Source organism: Taudactylus pleione, unplaced genomic scaffold (genome assembly GCF_031769625.1).
Source record: "Taudactylus pleione unplaced genomic scaffold, aTauple2 ptg000212l, whole genome shotgun sequence".
NCBI lineage: Eukaryota > Metazoa > Chordata > Amphibia > Anura > Myobatrachidae > Taudactylus > Taudactylus pleione.
In genome coordinates this window covers 934,643-950,514 of record NW_028284614.1, presented here as the reverse complement: position 1 = coordinate 950,514, position 15,872 = coordinate 934,643, and the positions used below count along the sequence as shown (strand labels likewise).

The window sequence follows — 15,872 nt, the reverse complement described above, 5'->3', positions numbered from 1 at the left end:
ATAAGCCACAATGTATCAGTGACAAAACACCGGTGAGAGCTTTATTTTATATGTTCTTGTATTTCTTATTCCAACTTTGCCAGAAAACCACTTAAATGACCATGTTATACAGTATATTTGTACGGTCACATTGTCTTGTGGGGCGAATAAGTCTATTGTTGAAACTTCATACTAACAAAAATGACATCAGCACCCAAACACTTGACATGGAAACACAATAAGCATGACATAGAGCAGACTGCATAAAAGACGTCCCTGGTATTTATAGCCCTTTTTTCCCTAAGATTACAGGCCGGCCCCTTTAAACCTCTGCCAGCACGATTACATTGCGGCCTGGAATGTAGAAACACACCTAAGTGTAGACAGATTATCAAAGGAATAGGATTACAGCATTGTGCAGAAAACTAACCGTGTGCGATTAAACAGTGGATAAAACCCACTGTACAGAAGTAAACAGGAGCTAGATTTAGTTTAGCCATTGGAAAAATTCTAATTTTGGATCCATGGATGAGCATTTAAATGTGCACATACACAATACATATGAATTGCTTTTCTTCGACTGCAAAGAAAGCTCTGTATTATGCATGCAGTCCCTCTGAGATATATCTTAAGTGCTTGTAGTATTTAAAGAGAATCAGTTATATCTGCAGTGGAGGCAGCCATATTGGGTGTGGGAACAAGCTTTATTACTTCTATCTCTGGTTTTTGCCAAGGTAGCCGTATTATCTAGGTAAAGTTGCCTATTTAATTGCACCTGAGCATATCAAAGTTGATATTCAATGTACAGAGCAGAGCTAATATCGGTCATATCAAAGGGCTAAATAAAGGTATCGGTGAGAAACATGGAAACATGGAAGGGAGTCAGAAAGATAAAGAAAAATACTTACTAAAATAAAGGAGGTAAAAGTACAAACAAAAACAAAAAAAAATATAACAGCCAGACCTGAAAATTAGTTTTCAAAAAACTAGGTTTTACAATTCTTCCTCATGTATGTAAAAAAACACAGACCAGCGGAAAACCCAGTTATACCTGCACATGTCTTTTGTAATCTTGATTCAGGACAGAGTCCTCAACGCGTTTCATTTTTGCTCGGAAAGAAGCCAACTGTTCATTTAATCCAGCCACGGTTTCCTACAAAGAGAAGCGGATACTATTTTACAAACTCTCAGATCATGTCATGTAGAGGAGCAGAATGACAGATGGGATTATTATATATACAATCCCTGATTTGTGAAAACCTCATAATTAAACGCAAAGCTAAAAATGAGCTACAATGGGAAAAAGCACATTGTGGTAAATTGTAGTACACTTAGCCCCTAACCAGTTCTGCGTCTTCCAAACTGTCTTCGCTATTCCAGGGTGCCCTATACGGGTTGGATCAGCAATAGGGCAGCCCAACAGACTTCAGGAGTCGTATGGGAGGCCCCCTAAGCTTCAAAAAGGGCCGCACATTACCCTTCACATTATTAATTTAATATATGTTATAAAAGAGAAACCTATCTAAAAAAAAAAAAATCAGCAGGCATTTTTAATGTTACCTGATATAACAAAGAAACCTGACAAAAAAGCCGGGAGAAGTTGAGGGGCCGTAGGGAATACCTCAGAGGATTGCATGCAGCCCAGTTGCCTGTAGCACCCCTTCTGTTCTAAAATAAAATGGCTGATATATTCAATATAACAGCATAATTTTTTGTAGCCATTTCTATGGTATTTATTGTATATATACAGCTGTATACAAATGTTACATGTTCTATGCAATTTCATATGCAAAATTTGCTGTGGTGTGAGCACTTCTTCCTATAGAGGAACAACTTTATTAGTTTCAAGTTACGTTTTCAAGAGATATCAACTATACAGATGTATGTAGTAGTTGATTCATAGTAAAGAGATCTAGGAGAACGCACCGAACATGCCAGGAAGGGGAAAACTATATGGAAAACCTGGTAAAAACAAAGACAACACTGATTCAGCATGGATCGCTAAATATATATATATACACCCCAGTGAACTTTTCCCTTCCATAAACACAATGGATACACTAATAAAGAGAAGACCTCCTCCCTATCTTCTGTAGATTTATCTTATCCATCCCTTTAGGGCTAATATCCAATGCCCTTATTTCTATATGCTTGTGATACTAATCTCTCCTTTCACGTTGGTCTCTTATGAAGAACAAAATGTCCACTGTGCAGTTCAAAGACAACACTATACAGATGTGTCATCATACATAAAGACTCCTTGCGCTTTAAACAGCCATTCTAGTCATGCCATGCTGTTTAACGTGACTCAGTAGCGCAGAGCGTCCTTTAGGGGTATGGGTTTACAGAAACTAATGGAAGGAGTGAGTGCATTCCTTGTACAATACAGAGTCGCTTCATAGATCCACCTACTTTGCAGAGAAGAAACAAGATCTTATTTTCTAGTCCGAGAATAGTGATATGAGATAAAGATGGTGGTGAAAGTACAGTAGCTTTCAGCTGGCGGTCTCCATTTTGTCTCTACATGCAGAGGTTTGGAAGGAGTTCCTACTGTAGATGCACTTTGGGTCATTTAATAAAAATCTCCAGAAACATACTATTGCTACATGTAATGCAGACAGTCATGATGCGTCCTTACACTATGATTAATTGAAGCAATAATATAAGCAATTTGAGCAGTATTGTAGGAGAAAATGAATGAAAGTTTAAGGATCTAATTTAGAGGTGTCCACACTGCCGATGTCGGATGTAGTGGAGCGATTTTTTTTTGCTACTGCGCACGCGTCTAAGTCGCACCATTGTTTCCGCAGAGAGTCGCAGTTGAAATTTCAGACAAGCACAGGGAGAAGTGTATTGAAAATATAGTGGGCATACCTGGGCGGTGACAGGGAGGTGGCTTAACGCAGGCACAGAGATGGTGCGTCTTATGGGAGCGCGAAGGTGATAGTGGTTGCGCACACAGGCACTCATCCAATCACATAAGAGGCCATACTCGGACGGAATAACAGTGCCTGCCATAGGGCTTGTGCAAGCTTTGACGGTGCGACCTATGGTAATACCAATCGGTATTACTGCGTGTACGGACACTGAAAGTGGGCGTCTCACTTCTTGCACATTCGGACACTAAGGAAGGACTTTGTAGCTGTATTTGCATAAAGTTGCAGATGGGCGACCATCAATAGATGCAGACACGGGCACTACTGCGCCTACCTCATACTAAAGCGGTAGGAGGATGGCACTTTAGCACAGCGCAAAGTTTTCTCCACCTCTCAGCACTTCCAGCTTGCGGCAGCTGCTCCCGAGTACAGACAGGAAGCATGTGCCTTAGCATGTGCTGAGTGGAGCAGCGGTCAAAAACCAAGGTGTGCGGCCGTGCGCGCCATCCATGGGGTCCACTGCATTTTGGTCTATTTCTTTTTGTGCTTTTTAGGTATATATAATTTATTCGGATATATCACACAAAGCTGCCCTCGGGATACAATTGTGTTTAATGCAGAATGTAGAAGAGATAAGTTGTAAACCAAGAAAATATGGCTAAAAAGCACAAAAAATACTATATGCTAAAGTGAATATAAAGACTGCAGGTGGGAATAGCAATACATTAAAGTAACCTGTAGGTTTATAACCCCTTTCACACATAAAAAGCACTGTTTTTTCGCATCAGCAATTGATTCTAATGGTGGGTGCACATTAGGTGACAATCGTGCAGATGGTCAAGGATATTTTCCTTCGCTGCCGGACCAACACAGATTTTAATGAACGACGGAACAATACCATCATTAAAATGCACTGCCACACACACAAAATAGTTTGATTGACCATGCAGCACGGTCAACCAAACGATGACGTATGTTGTCCTCGGGAGCGCGCAATTGTGCGTACACACAAGACGATGTAGACGATTGGTTGTTCCAATACGGTAAATCATCCTGGTATCATTCCAGTGTGTGCGGAAGCAGAGCGGCTGCTTCTTTTCCCGCAATAGCCTGTGCGCTTTTGCAGCAGTCATTCTAAAAATGGAGACACCCACTTGCGCCTGTGCATGTACTCCGGCCGTGTATGGCCTACTGTGAGAGCGGTTCAGTGTCCTTGGCAACACACCCGTGGCGGCATTTTACTATGGGGCTTTTGTCCTCTATTTTTGTACACCCTCCGTTAAAACTCAATAAAAATTTTATGTGAAAAAAAAAAAGAATCACAAGTTGGATAAAGACCCCACCACATGCAGCGGAAATAACTTCTTGATACTAAGAGAAGAAAAACAGAAGCGGACCTGAAGGGAAGTGGTTAATTTTTGGTAGGTTTCTGTGAGAGAAGCGTTTTGCTGGTTGTGACTTTCCTGCAGCTCTGTAGGAAAAAAAAAAGAAAAAAAAGAAAGTATTGTCAGATAGACGGTCTGAGGTAAAAACATACAAACTGCTCCGCCTAATTATATGTTTAGATATACAGCTATAGAACTTTAGGTTTACGCATATCAAACAGCTCCCCTAATAATTCTGTGATAGGTTGTCAAGATAGTATTAATTTTTTACAGGGTGTTTTTACATTGTTAATCTTTCCTCTTCGGTCCTCTTTCCCCCCTTGTCCAGGTAAGATTTAAGGGCAGAGTATAGCTGTGTTCCGGCAGCAGAAATTATGTAGAAATAGCGACTATTAAAGTCAGGTCTTGTACGCACAATTATGGAAAACCTGGTATATACAAAGACAACACTTTGGGGCTGAGTCAGCATGGATTGTTATTGCAACAGCGTACGCAGATCGGTCGATGGTGCGTACCGTGCAGGCGTATACAGCGCAGTGACTGTGCGTGAGTTAGCATTGTGATCGCTTTGCGATCACTCAACGCTCAGACTGTCATCCAGCCTCCCAGCGTTTAAATGTGCTTTTAAAACCCTCTTCTTCATTAAAGCCCATCACCCCTCCATCTAACGCATGATGAGCCTCTGCGTCCCACAGCTCTGCCCCCTTCTCCGCCCTTTATAACCAACCATAGTACTCTTTAGAATGTAAGCTCTTGCCGCTATGTACGGCGCTACAGAACCATATAAAAATGATGATAATAAAATACTATATGCTGCTATACTATTACTGAGAAGGCACATATACACTCAGACTGGGACTACACAAGCTGTGAATTCAACACTTGGATAGGTTTAGTTCTCAGATGCTTGTTAACATGTGTTCCTCATTCGAACATTTTTACAGGTCGCATAGTTAGCAGACATATGTAATACAGGCTGGCCTCGTACAGGCCATCACTGTCACATGTCAGCAGTTTAACCAATTTCAAGTTTAGATGAGTTTCTAACTTTGAAATGAACAGATAAATGTGCTAATTTGTAAACTCACACAAATCATGGGTCTACATAGACTCGTCTTTCAGTTATATGTTAAAAACTGTTTTTAATGCCGTATAATGACTAGATATTAATGTGCTACTGACCTGCAGTAAGATATCATGTACTAGTTAACTCTGTGTCACCGTGTCCCAATTTTATGGCTGGATAGGAGTAATACAAAAGGATCTTTCTTCTACAATTCTTTTTTCTTTTTGTTAAATAAAATTGGCTCTCAGCAAGATAGCGTTATGTCTGGAGGGGGGGAATAGTGCTTAAAAGTGTTCTGCCTGCAAGGGTCAAGTGTACTGCTCTGTGCCACAGTTGGGCTGTGATATAGTATTGTGTCTATTTAGACAAGAGGTTATGTGTTCCAAGTCACATAGTAGGATAGTGGGGATTATTTACATCATCATCCGCTGTATGAACTATATGCATACTCCTGTATAAGTCACAGTTCTAACCTCGTACACTGATAGACATTGGCGGGCGCAGGACTTTTCATTAGTGGGTGCACCCAGGGAAATCTATTTTAATGTCATTAATCTCACCTCATCGCTCACCCCATCAACCCCTACAATCATATCACCATCAATCCCAGCAACTCTATTACCTCACCTACCTCCAACCATATTATGCTACACAGCAGTGTCTTCAATTCATATTATGCTAAATATAAATGGAGAACGTAGTTTATGTAGTACAACTCACTTCAATGCTCTATCCTTGGCTACTCCCCGATGCGGATATAATTAGGGTCATGGGCCTAACTACCATACGTGATACCTAGTTATGCCCCTCACTATGGTGCAAAGGGAAGTAAAGTGCAGCACTGTGCTGCTGTGCCTTGTGAGATGGCAGGGGATGGATGGATGGATAGTGCTATAAAACCGCAGCCAATCGCATGCATCAATCTGACATAGCTGGTTGCTATGTTCGCAGTGTGTAGGGGGTATGCGGTAACAGTCAAAAAGAACATTGCCGACAATTATCTTTCCTACACGATAATCCCAGCTTAATAATGTCGACCACCCCATGAAAATGCTAATTAAACCACTTTAACGGTTAGCAGTATAACTGTAGACATTCGACTATAACAGCACGTTTACAGTTATACTGGCGACAGTGTTAAAATGCTTTGATTTCATTTATTAATTTATTTTTTAACCTGGCGTCAGCATCTTGGTGCCAGGATTATCCAGCCAACAAGAACACTGGGGGAGATGTATCAAGCAATGAAAAAGAGTGGAGACGTGGACCAGTGGAGAAGTGGCCCATAGCAGCCAATCAGCTTCTCTCATTTTATAGAGTGTTACTTGATAAACATTACCTCGAAGCTGATTGGTTGCTAGGGGCAACCTCTCCACTGGCCCACTTCTCCATTCTACTGATACATCAACCCCACTGTCCACAATGTTCTTGTCCATATAACGTACCCACCCGGTGTAGAGAACAACAATGAAACGTTAGCATGACATCTAATTGATGAATGTTGGTAGAAGACGTGTGTACTCCTTCAGCAACTCATCTCTCAAACCTGAAGGTGTCCTAATTGTATTGTATTTTATTCACCATAGAGAACGCTACAAAACCTAAGTTTTCTTTTGAGAAGGACATTCAACTTATACCCAGAGGAGGAATCCATTTTGTACACGCTCATCCATAACTATTCCGTGGGAACCATAGAGGAGGCCTCAGTGATGTCACGGGTTCTATAACGCTACTCAGCACACACCTATCACCTCTATCTTACAGACCCCATCCACCATACTAGAGAGACGTCAAGGTCTCTCGTTACCTGCACATTGCTTTTCCATTTGGCTTTTCATGACCGAGGCCTGTTCTGAAAGTCTCTTCTCTATCTGGGCTTCTACATCTCGCCTAGCCTGCAATACACATGTGGGAAATACATACACACATTACATACAGTGAGCTCATTGTCTATATAATAAGGCACTATCCAGGCTAAAATGTCGGTATGCAAGTGAATAAGATGTAATTTATTTGCAAAAATTGCTACATCTCCCCCTTAGTAAACTACATTTAGGAGTAAATTTACTACAGTGAGAGTTTTTAGAAGTGAGTTTTAAAAGTGATGTTGCCCGAAACCAATCAGATTCTACTTAACATTTAACTAGCACCTTCTAGAAGATAATAGCTAGAATCTGATTGGTTGCTATGGGCAACATCACTTTTAAAACTCACTTCTAAAAACTCTCACTTTAGTAAATTTACCCCTTACTCTCCCTGGAAAAAGTGGGGAGAGTCAAAAATTTTAGGATCCCCGGAAAAGCATGTCACCTTTTCACATCCCACCTAGTTCCTAATAAAGGGTTGGGAGCATGATGGCGAGATTTGTGTCATGCACTATTAATCACTCCGCCCCCGGTAGTCACCAAACAAAACTAGGTAAGAATACACTGACTTAATAAATATATTCTGAGGCTACAGCTATTTGTACAATGCACAGGCTGAGGTAACGCTACATAGCCCTCACCACTGCCACAAACTGATGTAGTGACAGCTAAGCTCTCTACAACTGTGCCTAATGATTATATGATACTCTCACTGACCTTACCTGCAAGTACTGACTAAGGTAACAATGTTTTCTTTATAACAATCTTATTGCTCATAAAACAAACATTTAGTGGTTTTGTATCTTTCCTTGGAGGCAATGCTCCAATTTCTTTTCACACAATGGTAAACGAGCACGTCTGTACTATACTATATATCTTCCCATGCCCATTCATTCGGATAAATAATGAGGCTGCACTATTCTCCTTCTGGTAGGTATCAAAGAGTCCTCTACACCAATTATCTCTGTACACAATGGAAATATACAAAGTACTTACATAAATCTACCAACTCTCATACCCAACCCGTTGAACCATGTGTCTGCCCACGATTATGTGCAGAGAATTGGTAGATTTATGTGGGTTGGGTATGATATGCCGGCTGTCGAGATGCCGCTGTTCAGAATACCGACAGCGACATCCCGACAGCCAGAATACCGACACCCATAGGAACGCAAGGTAAATATTTTCCTTACCCTAACCCTCCCTCCCCAGTGCCTAAACCTAACTCCCAGGCCCCCTTCCCAGTGCCTAAACCTAATCTCCCCCTCCCCTCACCCTAAACCTAAGACCCCCTTCCCGGTGCCTAAAGCGCACCCTAATCCTAACCCTCCCTCCCGGTGCCTAACCCTAACCCTCCCTCTAATGTCTAAACATAACCCAGCTACCTAACGCTACCCTCTCCGTGCACCTCAATACTTACCATTTGGGATGACGACGGTCTGGATACTGGTGCCGGGATCCTGACCTGTTGGGATTTCGGCGCCGGTATTTAGACCGTCTGCATCCTGCACACCGGGATGACGACTACATCCCGGTTTCAACATTTGTCCCTGAAAGTGTTTGTAGTGTTTTTTTCAGCAATGACGGATTTCACTGTACAAATTCTTTTATTCTATATAATGGCTGCAATGCTCATTATTTCTATACCTGTATGCAGCACAAACTGTCATTTATTGGTGGTAGCAGGCAGCGGCTGGCAATCTGGCACTTTCCAGAAGGGATGCTATGTCTGAGAATATAAATGGGCTGATCTGGGTGCTCAGATTCCTTAATGGGTTCCCCCGCCCCTTAGCCCTGCTTTCCCATACGACATGGCCGCTGTACTGTATGCTCTGCATTGGAGTTCAATTCCCGGTCATGACCCATCTGTGTGGAGTTTGTATGTTTGTGCATGTGCGTATAGGGGGGATTTGTATGGTATGTTGTTACTCAAAATGTTGACAATGTGGCGACACTATGTCAGCATTCAGAATGTCGACATTCAATATGTCGTCACTGACAAAATGCCAACCTGTTCAATGTCTAACCCTAACTGCAGTCTAACCCTAACTTAATGTGTCGACATCCGTAATGTCAACATTACAGTATGGACATTAGAAATGTCGACATGCTGACTACTTCCCGTGTGTGTGTGTGTTTGCTTGTTAGGGACAATGGGGCATAGTGTGAACGACATATAAGGCCTGATACTGAGTCACACGCTATGCCGACAGTCACGCTTAGGGCAGAAGTTGTGTATGTTTCTGAGTAGCACTGAGCGCACGTCCCGCTGGTGTTTGTACAGAGACACAGTACCGATTTGGACGTACGTGCGAAGAACTGTATAGGCAGCGTATGAAGCATTATAGAAGTGGCGCAGGCCTGTTACATGCATTCGCTAAAAGCAGTTGCGTATAGAGACACTCAACCTCTCACAAAGGCGGCCATACTGAGAGACACTGCGCCTGCCATAGACCTAGCGCACGTTTCAGCGGTGCGTTTATAGATGCTGCGAGTGGGCGTCCCAGGCCTTGCACATTCAGATGCACAGATGTACACAGGGAAGGGCTTTGCAGCGTCTTTCGCATAAAGTGGCGGACGCAAAACACACAAGGACGGCCGCGACTGCCCATAGGTCCATATTACCTGTACAGCACTGTGTACATCAGTGGTGCTATATAAACGAGGGATAATAAGCACTAATTCCTATGAAGGCTGACTTCTCAAAACAGTTTTCTATGTGAAATAAAAAAAAAAAATCCTAGGGAATGAATCCCAAATCCTATACAGTACCTCCCAACATTCCAGAGTCATAGAGCAGAGTGAGCTTGTGCCTAACACTTGTGCAATGCTGGGCTGCTCCCTCTCCACACTTCCGCACAAGCGAGTAGCAGTAGTGAGCAGGATATACACGATCACCCAACTTTTCCATTTTTTTCTAGGCAAAGCACTGGAATTTAATCTATTCAGAACTTATCTTACAATTAAAAAAGGTAATGGAATTTAAGTTACTAAAAATAAAAAAAAATCCTTTTAGCAGATTAATGTAGGAGATGAATTGCCCTGTACAACAGTCTCACGCCCACCATTGTAGCCTTCTGCCCAGATTAACAGCCTAACATACACACACCAATGTCTACCACATACAGCTGTGCACCCACATTAATATCCTCATGCCCACACACAGCCTTTAACCCAACTTTATAGCCCAGTATTCAGATTAACAAACTCATGCCCACCTTCGTTCTATGAAGGGGGGGATTCAATGCAAAGTAATGTGCAGCTGGGTATTGCTGCGATGCCCCATGCGCATTCATTGGTCATAAACAGAAGGGCCGACATCGCAAGTTTTCCCTCACACCTCTATGGGGGGGGGCGAGGGGAAATTTGCGATGACAGTGGGCACGGTGTGCCCTTCCAGATCGGCACATCGCGTCAATCGCGCTGAACTGAATTCCCCCCTATGCCAATATGCAACCCTTTGGTCAGCATAACAAGCCTATACCCAACAGATCTTTGTGTTAATATTAACAGTCCCGTGCCTCCCCAAACCAGCTTGCCATCCACTGCATCCTGTGCCCAGGAGATGAATTTATAGTCGCATGCACATATTCCCAACCTCATGTCCCCAGGGCGCTATCCTATAGGCAATATACTATATATCCTTAGTCCCCTGCCCACATAACACTACTGCCAGCCTTATTTGCCCCTCTAAATTCTCCACAACTTTCACCCCTTATCAGTGTTGGTTAGTATGTTCTCCTCAATGGCAGGAGTAAGACGACCCGGCCGGTATAGAGAACCAATGGAGAGGCCGTACCCCAGTGTAACATACATCACAGGCAGGTAGTGAAGCAGCAGTGGTTTCATATTGAATCCAAGCAACTTTTATTTACAGGGGTTCAAGGAATGAACCAGTTTATTGATGTTAAATAAGACAGAAGTCACAGCAGTCACTCAGGTTCAGAGGGGAAGCAGTGTCAGTGTTGCCCATCAGGCAGAGGTGCCAGCGATGGCATTGGAGAATCCATGTGGCCTGTGGGCCACCACTTGGACCACCCCTGACTAACACATGGTACAAGCATTGCTTATTCTAATTAAGTACTGTACAAATGATGGCATATACAAGTAAAAAGCTGTAAGGAATACATGATCTGACCTGTTCCCGCAGCTCACGCTCCCAGTCTTCCAGTTTGGCTTTATTGGCCTCTTCCAGCGCAATCTTCTCTTCCTGGTGTCTCTGAAGGAGGTTTCGGAGCCCTTGCTCATGGTCCTTGATCTTCTGCAGCAAATCACTGGACCCATTACCTATGTATAAGGGCGAGAGGGAACGTGATTGGGGCAGTCATACTTCATCTTCCCCCGACCTCTTTCTAGCTCTGTGTAATAAGACGCCTCCTGTCCGAGGACGCAGCGTCGGATCATCTGCGGGTACATCGGTCATCTGATTACCCTTCAGGTTACTCAGGATGACCACAAACTCACGCTGCTGAGGCCATTAATGGAAGCTGCGTCCTAGCTGCGCCCATCCATTGGTTTCAGCACACCCAGAAAACAGGGTCGAAAGCCCCAGTTATCTGGGGCGCTGCATGTCGTCGCCTCCAGATGCCAGAAGTAGGTCAATCATGCTGCAGCGTTTGGGACCTTGCAAGCGTCAGCGCAGCCCCGGATCTGCAGTGCAGCTTCTGCGCACATCTAAAAACATCAGAGATGCTCGTAAACCATCGGGTTTGCGTACATCTCCGAATCAGGCCTTGTGCTAGATAAATAGGAGAAGCTGAGTGGTTGATTTGAGGTCACTTCTCCAATTTATCCCTCTTCATGGCTTGATAGATCTCCCCCAGAATTTCTTATTCCTACAAAAACCTTTGCCAGAATGTCAGCCGAGTACAATACCCGGCAGAGTAGGGTTCTCTTAGAGTCGATAGACTCACATAAAGGTGGCTGCTGTATTTACCTTTTAAAGCTGGTAAAACATCTTTGCTTCTATAACTTGCCGGCCAGAAAGGTAGAAAGCGACTATTGTACAGCAACGCACACATCTCTATCCTTCTAAGCCTCTGACATTTCCTGCTCCTGGTACAACTATTTAGTAAAGATAATCTTCTTACCAGTCAAGTCATTAAGCTCCTGAGATGTCTGATCACTCTGTTTCGCTTTTTGCCGACTCTGAGAGAGAGAGAAGAAGAGGAGAGAGAAGGAGAAGGAGAGAGAGAGAATGATTATTTACGGTATTCATTTCTATAGCAGTCATGACATCATTGCAGTAGAAGACTTTACAGTTTGATGTTTAAACAGTGTGGTACAGAATGGAATTTATCTGTGAATGTCCATGTAACAATCATTTGGGTACATGAGTTGGATTCACTAGACAAAGGTCTTTGACAGACTAGATTGGATATACAACACAAATAATGACCGTCACTCTTCTCCCTCCAGTGTGCCAAGGACAGCTGATAATACAGATGTATACTCTGTGTATGTAGAATGGCATGAATACAGTCTCAATGCCAGGAGCAAGGCAGAGATAACTTGTCCTTAAATTAGCCAGGAAATGATTGCATCGTTTAATATCCACTCAAGGTATCCCAAAAAGCCCCGAGACCACATGTTCCATGCAGTGCCGGAGCAGGACTCAACGGCACCCTATGCCAGCTGAACACCCGGACCCTGGCAAGGTGGAGGGGCCGCCGGAAGGAGAAAGTGCCCATAACTCTCTAGGTGGCTCTGCACACTAGCGGAAGGCACCGCTCGCACACTCCTCCCTAAGGCCCTGGTTCCATCTTCTTGTCCAGCCATGATTTTGAAGACTATTGAGAATCTTTTGAGAAGGTCACTGCCCCATGTGTGCAAGCCGCAATTTATGGCATCAGGTAGCTGGACAACGACATCACAGATCACTGCTAACCGTGTCATCTAGGCCCCGAACCTCTCACTTTACTGATCTAGGAGGCTGGTCTACACGCCCTGAAATTTGGAAGTCTCACGTACATGCCGACGGAGAGTAGGCGAGTATGTATAAATCTTGGGCGTTCGTGAAAACTGAAGCAAAGAGGGTGATTTTCCACCATAGCAAACAAGATATATATTTATTACAAGTAATGGACGAAATGGGATGCCGACTCTTACATTACCGGCACCGTTAGAATCCCGGCGCCAGCTTCCCGACCGCCAGGATGCTAAAGGGAAGTAGCGGGGCTGGGGGGAGGGTTAGGCACTAAGGGGGAGGGTTAGGTTTAGGGTGTGGGGAGGGGGGGGATAGGTTCAGGCACTAGGGGGGGAGGGTAGGGTTAGGCACCAAAGAGGGAGAGTTAGGGTAGGGAAAGGATTAGCATATTGACCAGCAAATACCGGTATGTTAACCACGTCAGGATCCTGGCGTCGGGATTCTGACCGCCAGGATCCCGACTGTCGGTATTCCATACCGATCCCGTACGAAATAACTAAATAAAAACAAGTTCATCAGCATTTACATGCTTCAGTGATGCCACTAGCTACCAGCTCCGGAAACCAGCTGCATTTAGTTTATGTAGACTACAGGTATACTTTATTATTAGTTATCTCATCCCCTTTGCTTCCAAACTATTTTAAACGCTTGTGTACAAACTCTTAACCCGCTCCGACCCTCTGCAATCAGGGCCTCAACGCTCTACGTGACACCGAGACTGCCCAAACCAAACATTACCAATGACATTGATGGGTGACGTCTCCATCCTCCATGACCTCTCTGCTATTCCTTATACAGTCAGCGACCTTCCTGTACACCCTCCTCAGCACTGTGCTATCCTGGCTCACCTTCCATCTTCCTGAATGTTATATACTTGATGTGCAACGGACCGCAGAACACATTGCGTAATTACAGACCTGCAGTAAGTGTTAGTGTCTATAATCTGGCAATGTGTTCTCAATCTATTTATAGCCCGCCAAGCGTTTCATTACGAAAATAAAACCGCAATGACATCGGAAACACCTAAATGTGCAACAACAGCTTGAACAACTTTCTAAAGAACTTTAAAAAGTGAGTTCTCAAAACGCAGACAGTGGGCGTGATTCAGCGTCGAGGTCGCACGCAAGCTGACAATGTTTTCAGCCTGCGCATGCATCCCGATGGTTACTGCCGAGAGCCGCAGAACAAATTTGGAAGCGTTTACCTGTGTAAATATCGGTAATATCGACGCACATCGAGCAGCCATTTTACCCTTGCGGCAAGTCTGATCTGTCTCAAATAAAGCGGTTCTCATGGCACGCTGAGGGCTCTCGTGCTGCGTAGGAGAACGCAATGGCTAATTTATGCATGCCCGTGTAACAGCGTTTGAACGGTCAGACACAGCCCCCATTACCTCCCCCAAATGCTGACTACATGTCACTCACTTTGCGAATGGGTTCTCTGTACGTGCGGAATCGCAAGACAATCGCAGTGCTGCTTATACGCATGCGCAATGGCAAACAATTGTATGATCTGGTAAAAATCGCCATTGCAAATAAAATATGTTATTTGGCTTCTATGGAATATATCACTGCACTCCTTCACGATTCAGTGAATAAGTTTCATGCTACCTGGGGCCCTTGGTACTCTGCATTTCATAGACAGTTGCCCGGAATGGAGTGATTTTGATTTATCGTGAGTGATAAACTATACCGCAGTTTGCCCTTCTTTAATTCCCCCCCCCCCCCTCTTTTTTCCTTTTATTCCTGTTTTTTTGTTTTATGTAATTTTGTAACAAATCAAAAATTTGATTGATGTGGATTTTGGTGAAGTTTTATTTTTTGGATATGTTATTTGATATATTTGAATTGTTGATTATTCAAATAATTTTTTGGGGGGATGTTAATATTTGTGAAGTATACATCTTCAAAAAATTATAAATAAAAAGAGATTACAAAAAAAAATTGCCATTGCGTCCATCTCTGGATAACAGCTGCGCAGCTTCAATAGAGCGCACCTCGGATCAGGCCCAGTGTCAGACGTCAGGACAATAACTTTACTCTAACTCTGGTTACACAAAGCACAATTAGCTTTCTGGGTGGATCACCAACTGATGCTTCTCTGGACCAAATCGGGCAGATGGCAGTAACCCTTCGTGCTTCTAGGTTCACATCGTCATTACTGGGGCACACTTGGGGGCTCCATTTTAGAACGTACCTTAATGCCAGCTGCGTATGCCGTTTAGTATCACAGTAATACTAATGAATATGCCAGTAGTATTCAACATTACCGAATGCAGCATGGCCCCCGCCGTCGCTCCCCGCATCGGCAAGTATGTATGCATTTGCCGTTGCCAAGTCCCGTCGCTGCCGATGTCGTGCTGGGTACACATCGTCTACTGTGTACCCAGTATTACCAATCGGCAGCCTGATATATCTGTCCAGAAGAAGCAGCTGCGATGTCATCAACACTGGTTCCGGTGTTCAGCATAACGGTCGGTCGGTTGTATGTACACACAAGCTGATGTAAAAGATATAGCCTTCAGATATATCGCATTTGCTGTGCAGCACGGCCAAGGCAACAAGTCTGTGAATGAGGTGGAGGAGATGTACTAAGCTCTGAAAAGGGATAAATTGGAGAATTGGGTCTATGTACTAAGCCTTGGAGAGAGATAAAGTGGACGGGGATAAAGTACCAACCAATCAGCTTCTGTCACTTCACAGGCTGTGTTTGACAAATGAGAGAGGCTGATTGGTTGGTACTTTATCACTTTCCAGAGCTTAGTACATCTGCCCC

The 15,872-nt window shown here is 43.7% G+C and overlaps 1 protein-coding gene across 1 annotated transcript in view; it reads right to left on the bottom strand.

The window, feature by feature from the left end:
- The window catches only part of CCDC69 (coiled-coil domain containing 69), a 50,192-nt gene that overhangs the window by 16,705 nt on the left and 17,615 nt on the right, over positions 1 to 15,872 (bottom strand). Inside the window, exons 2-6 of the mRNA XM_088478333.1 lie at positions 12,262 to 12,319; positions 11,310 to 11,458; positions 7,114 to 7,201; positions 4,253 to 4,326; positions 1,031 to 1,132 (exon numbers count right to left, since the gene is read on the bottom strand). Of these exons, the coding sequence (XP_088334459.1) occupies positions 1,031 to 1,132; positions 4,253 to 4,326; positions 7,114 to 7,201; positions 11,310 to 11,458; positions 12,262 to 12,319 (471 nt within the window). The remainder of the gene's footprint in view (positions 1 to 1,030; positions 1,133 to 4,252; positions 4,327 to 7,113; positions 7,202 to 11,309; positions 11,459 to 12,261; positions 12,320 to 15,872) is intronic.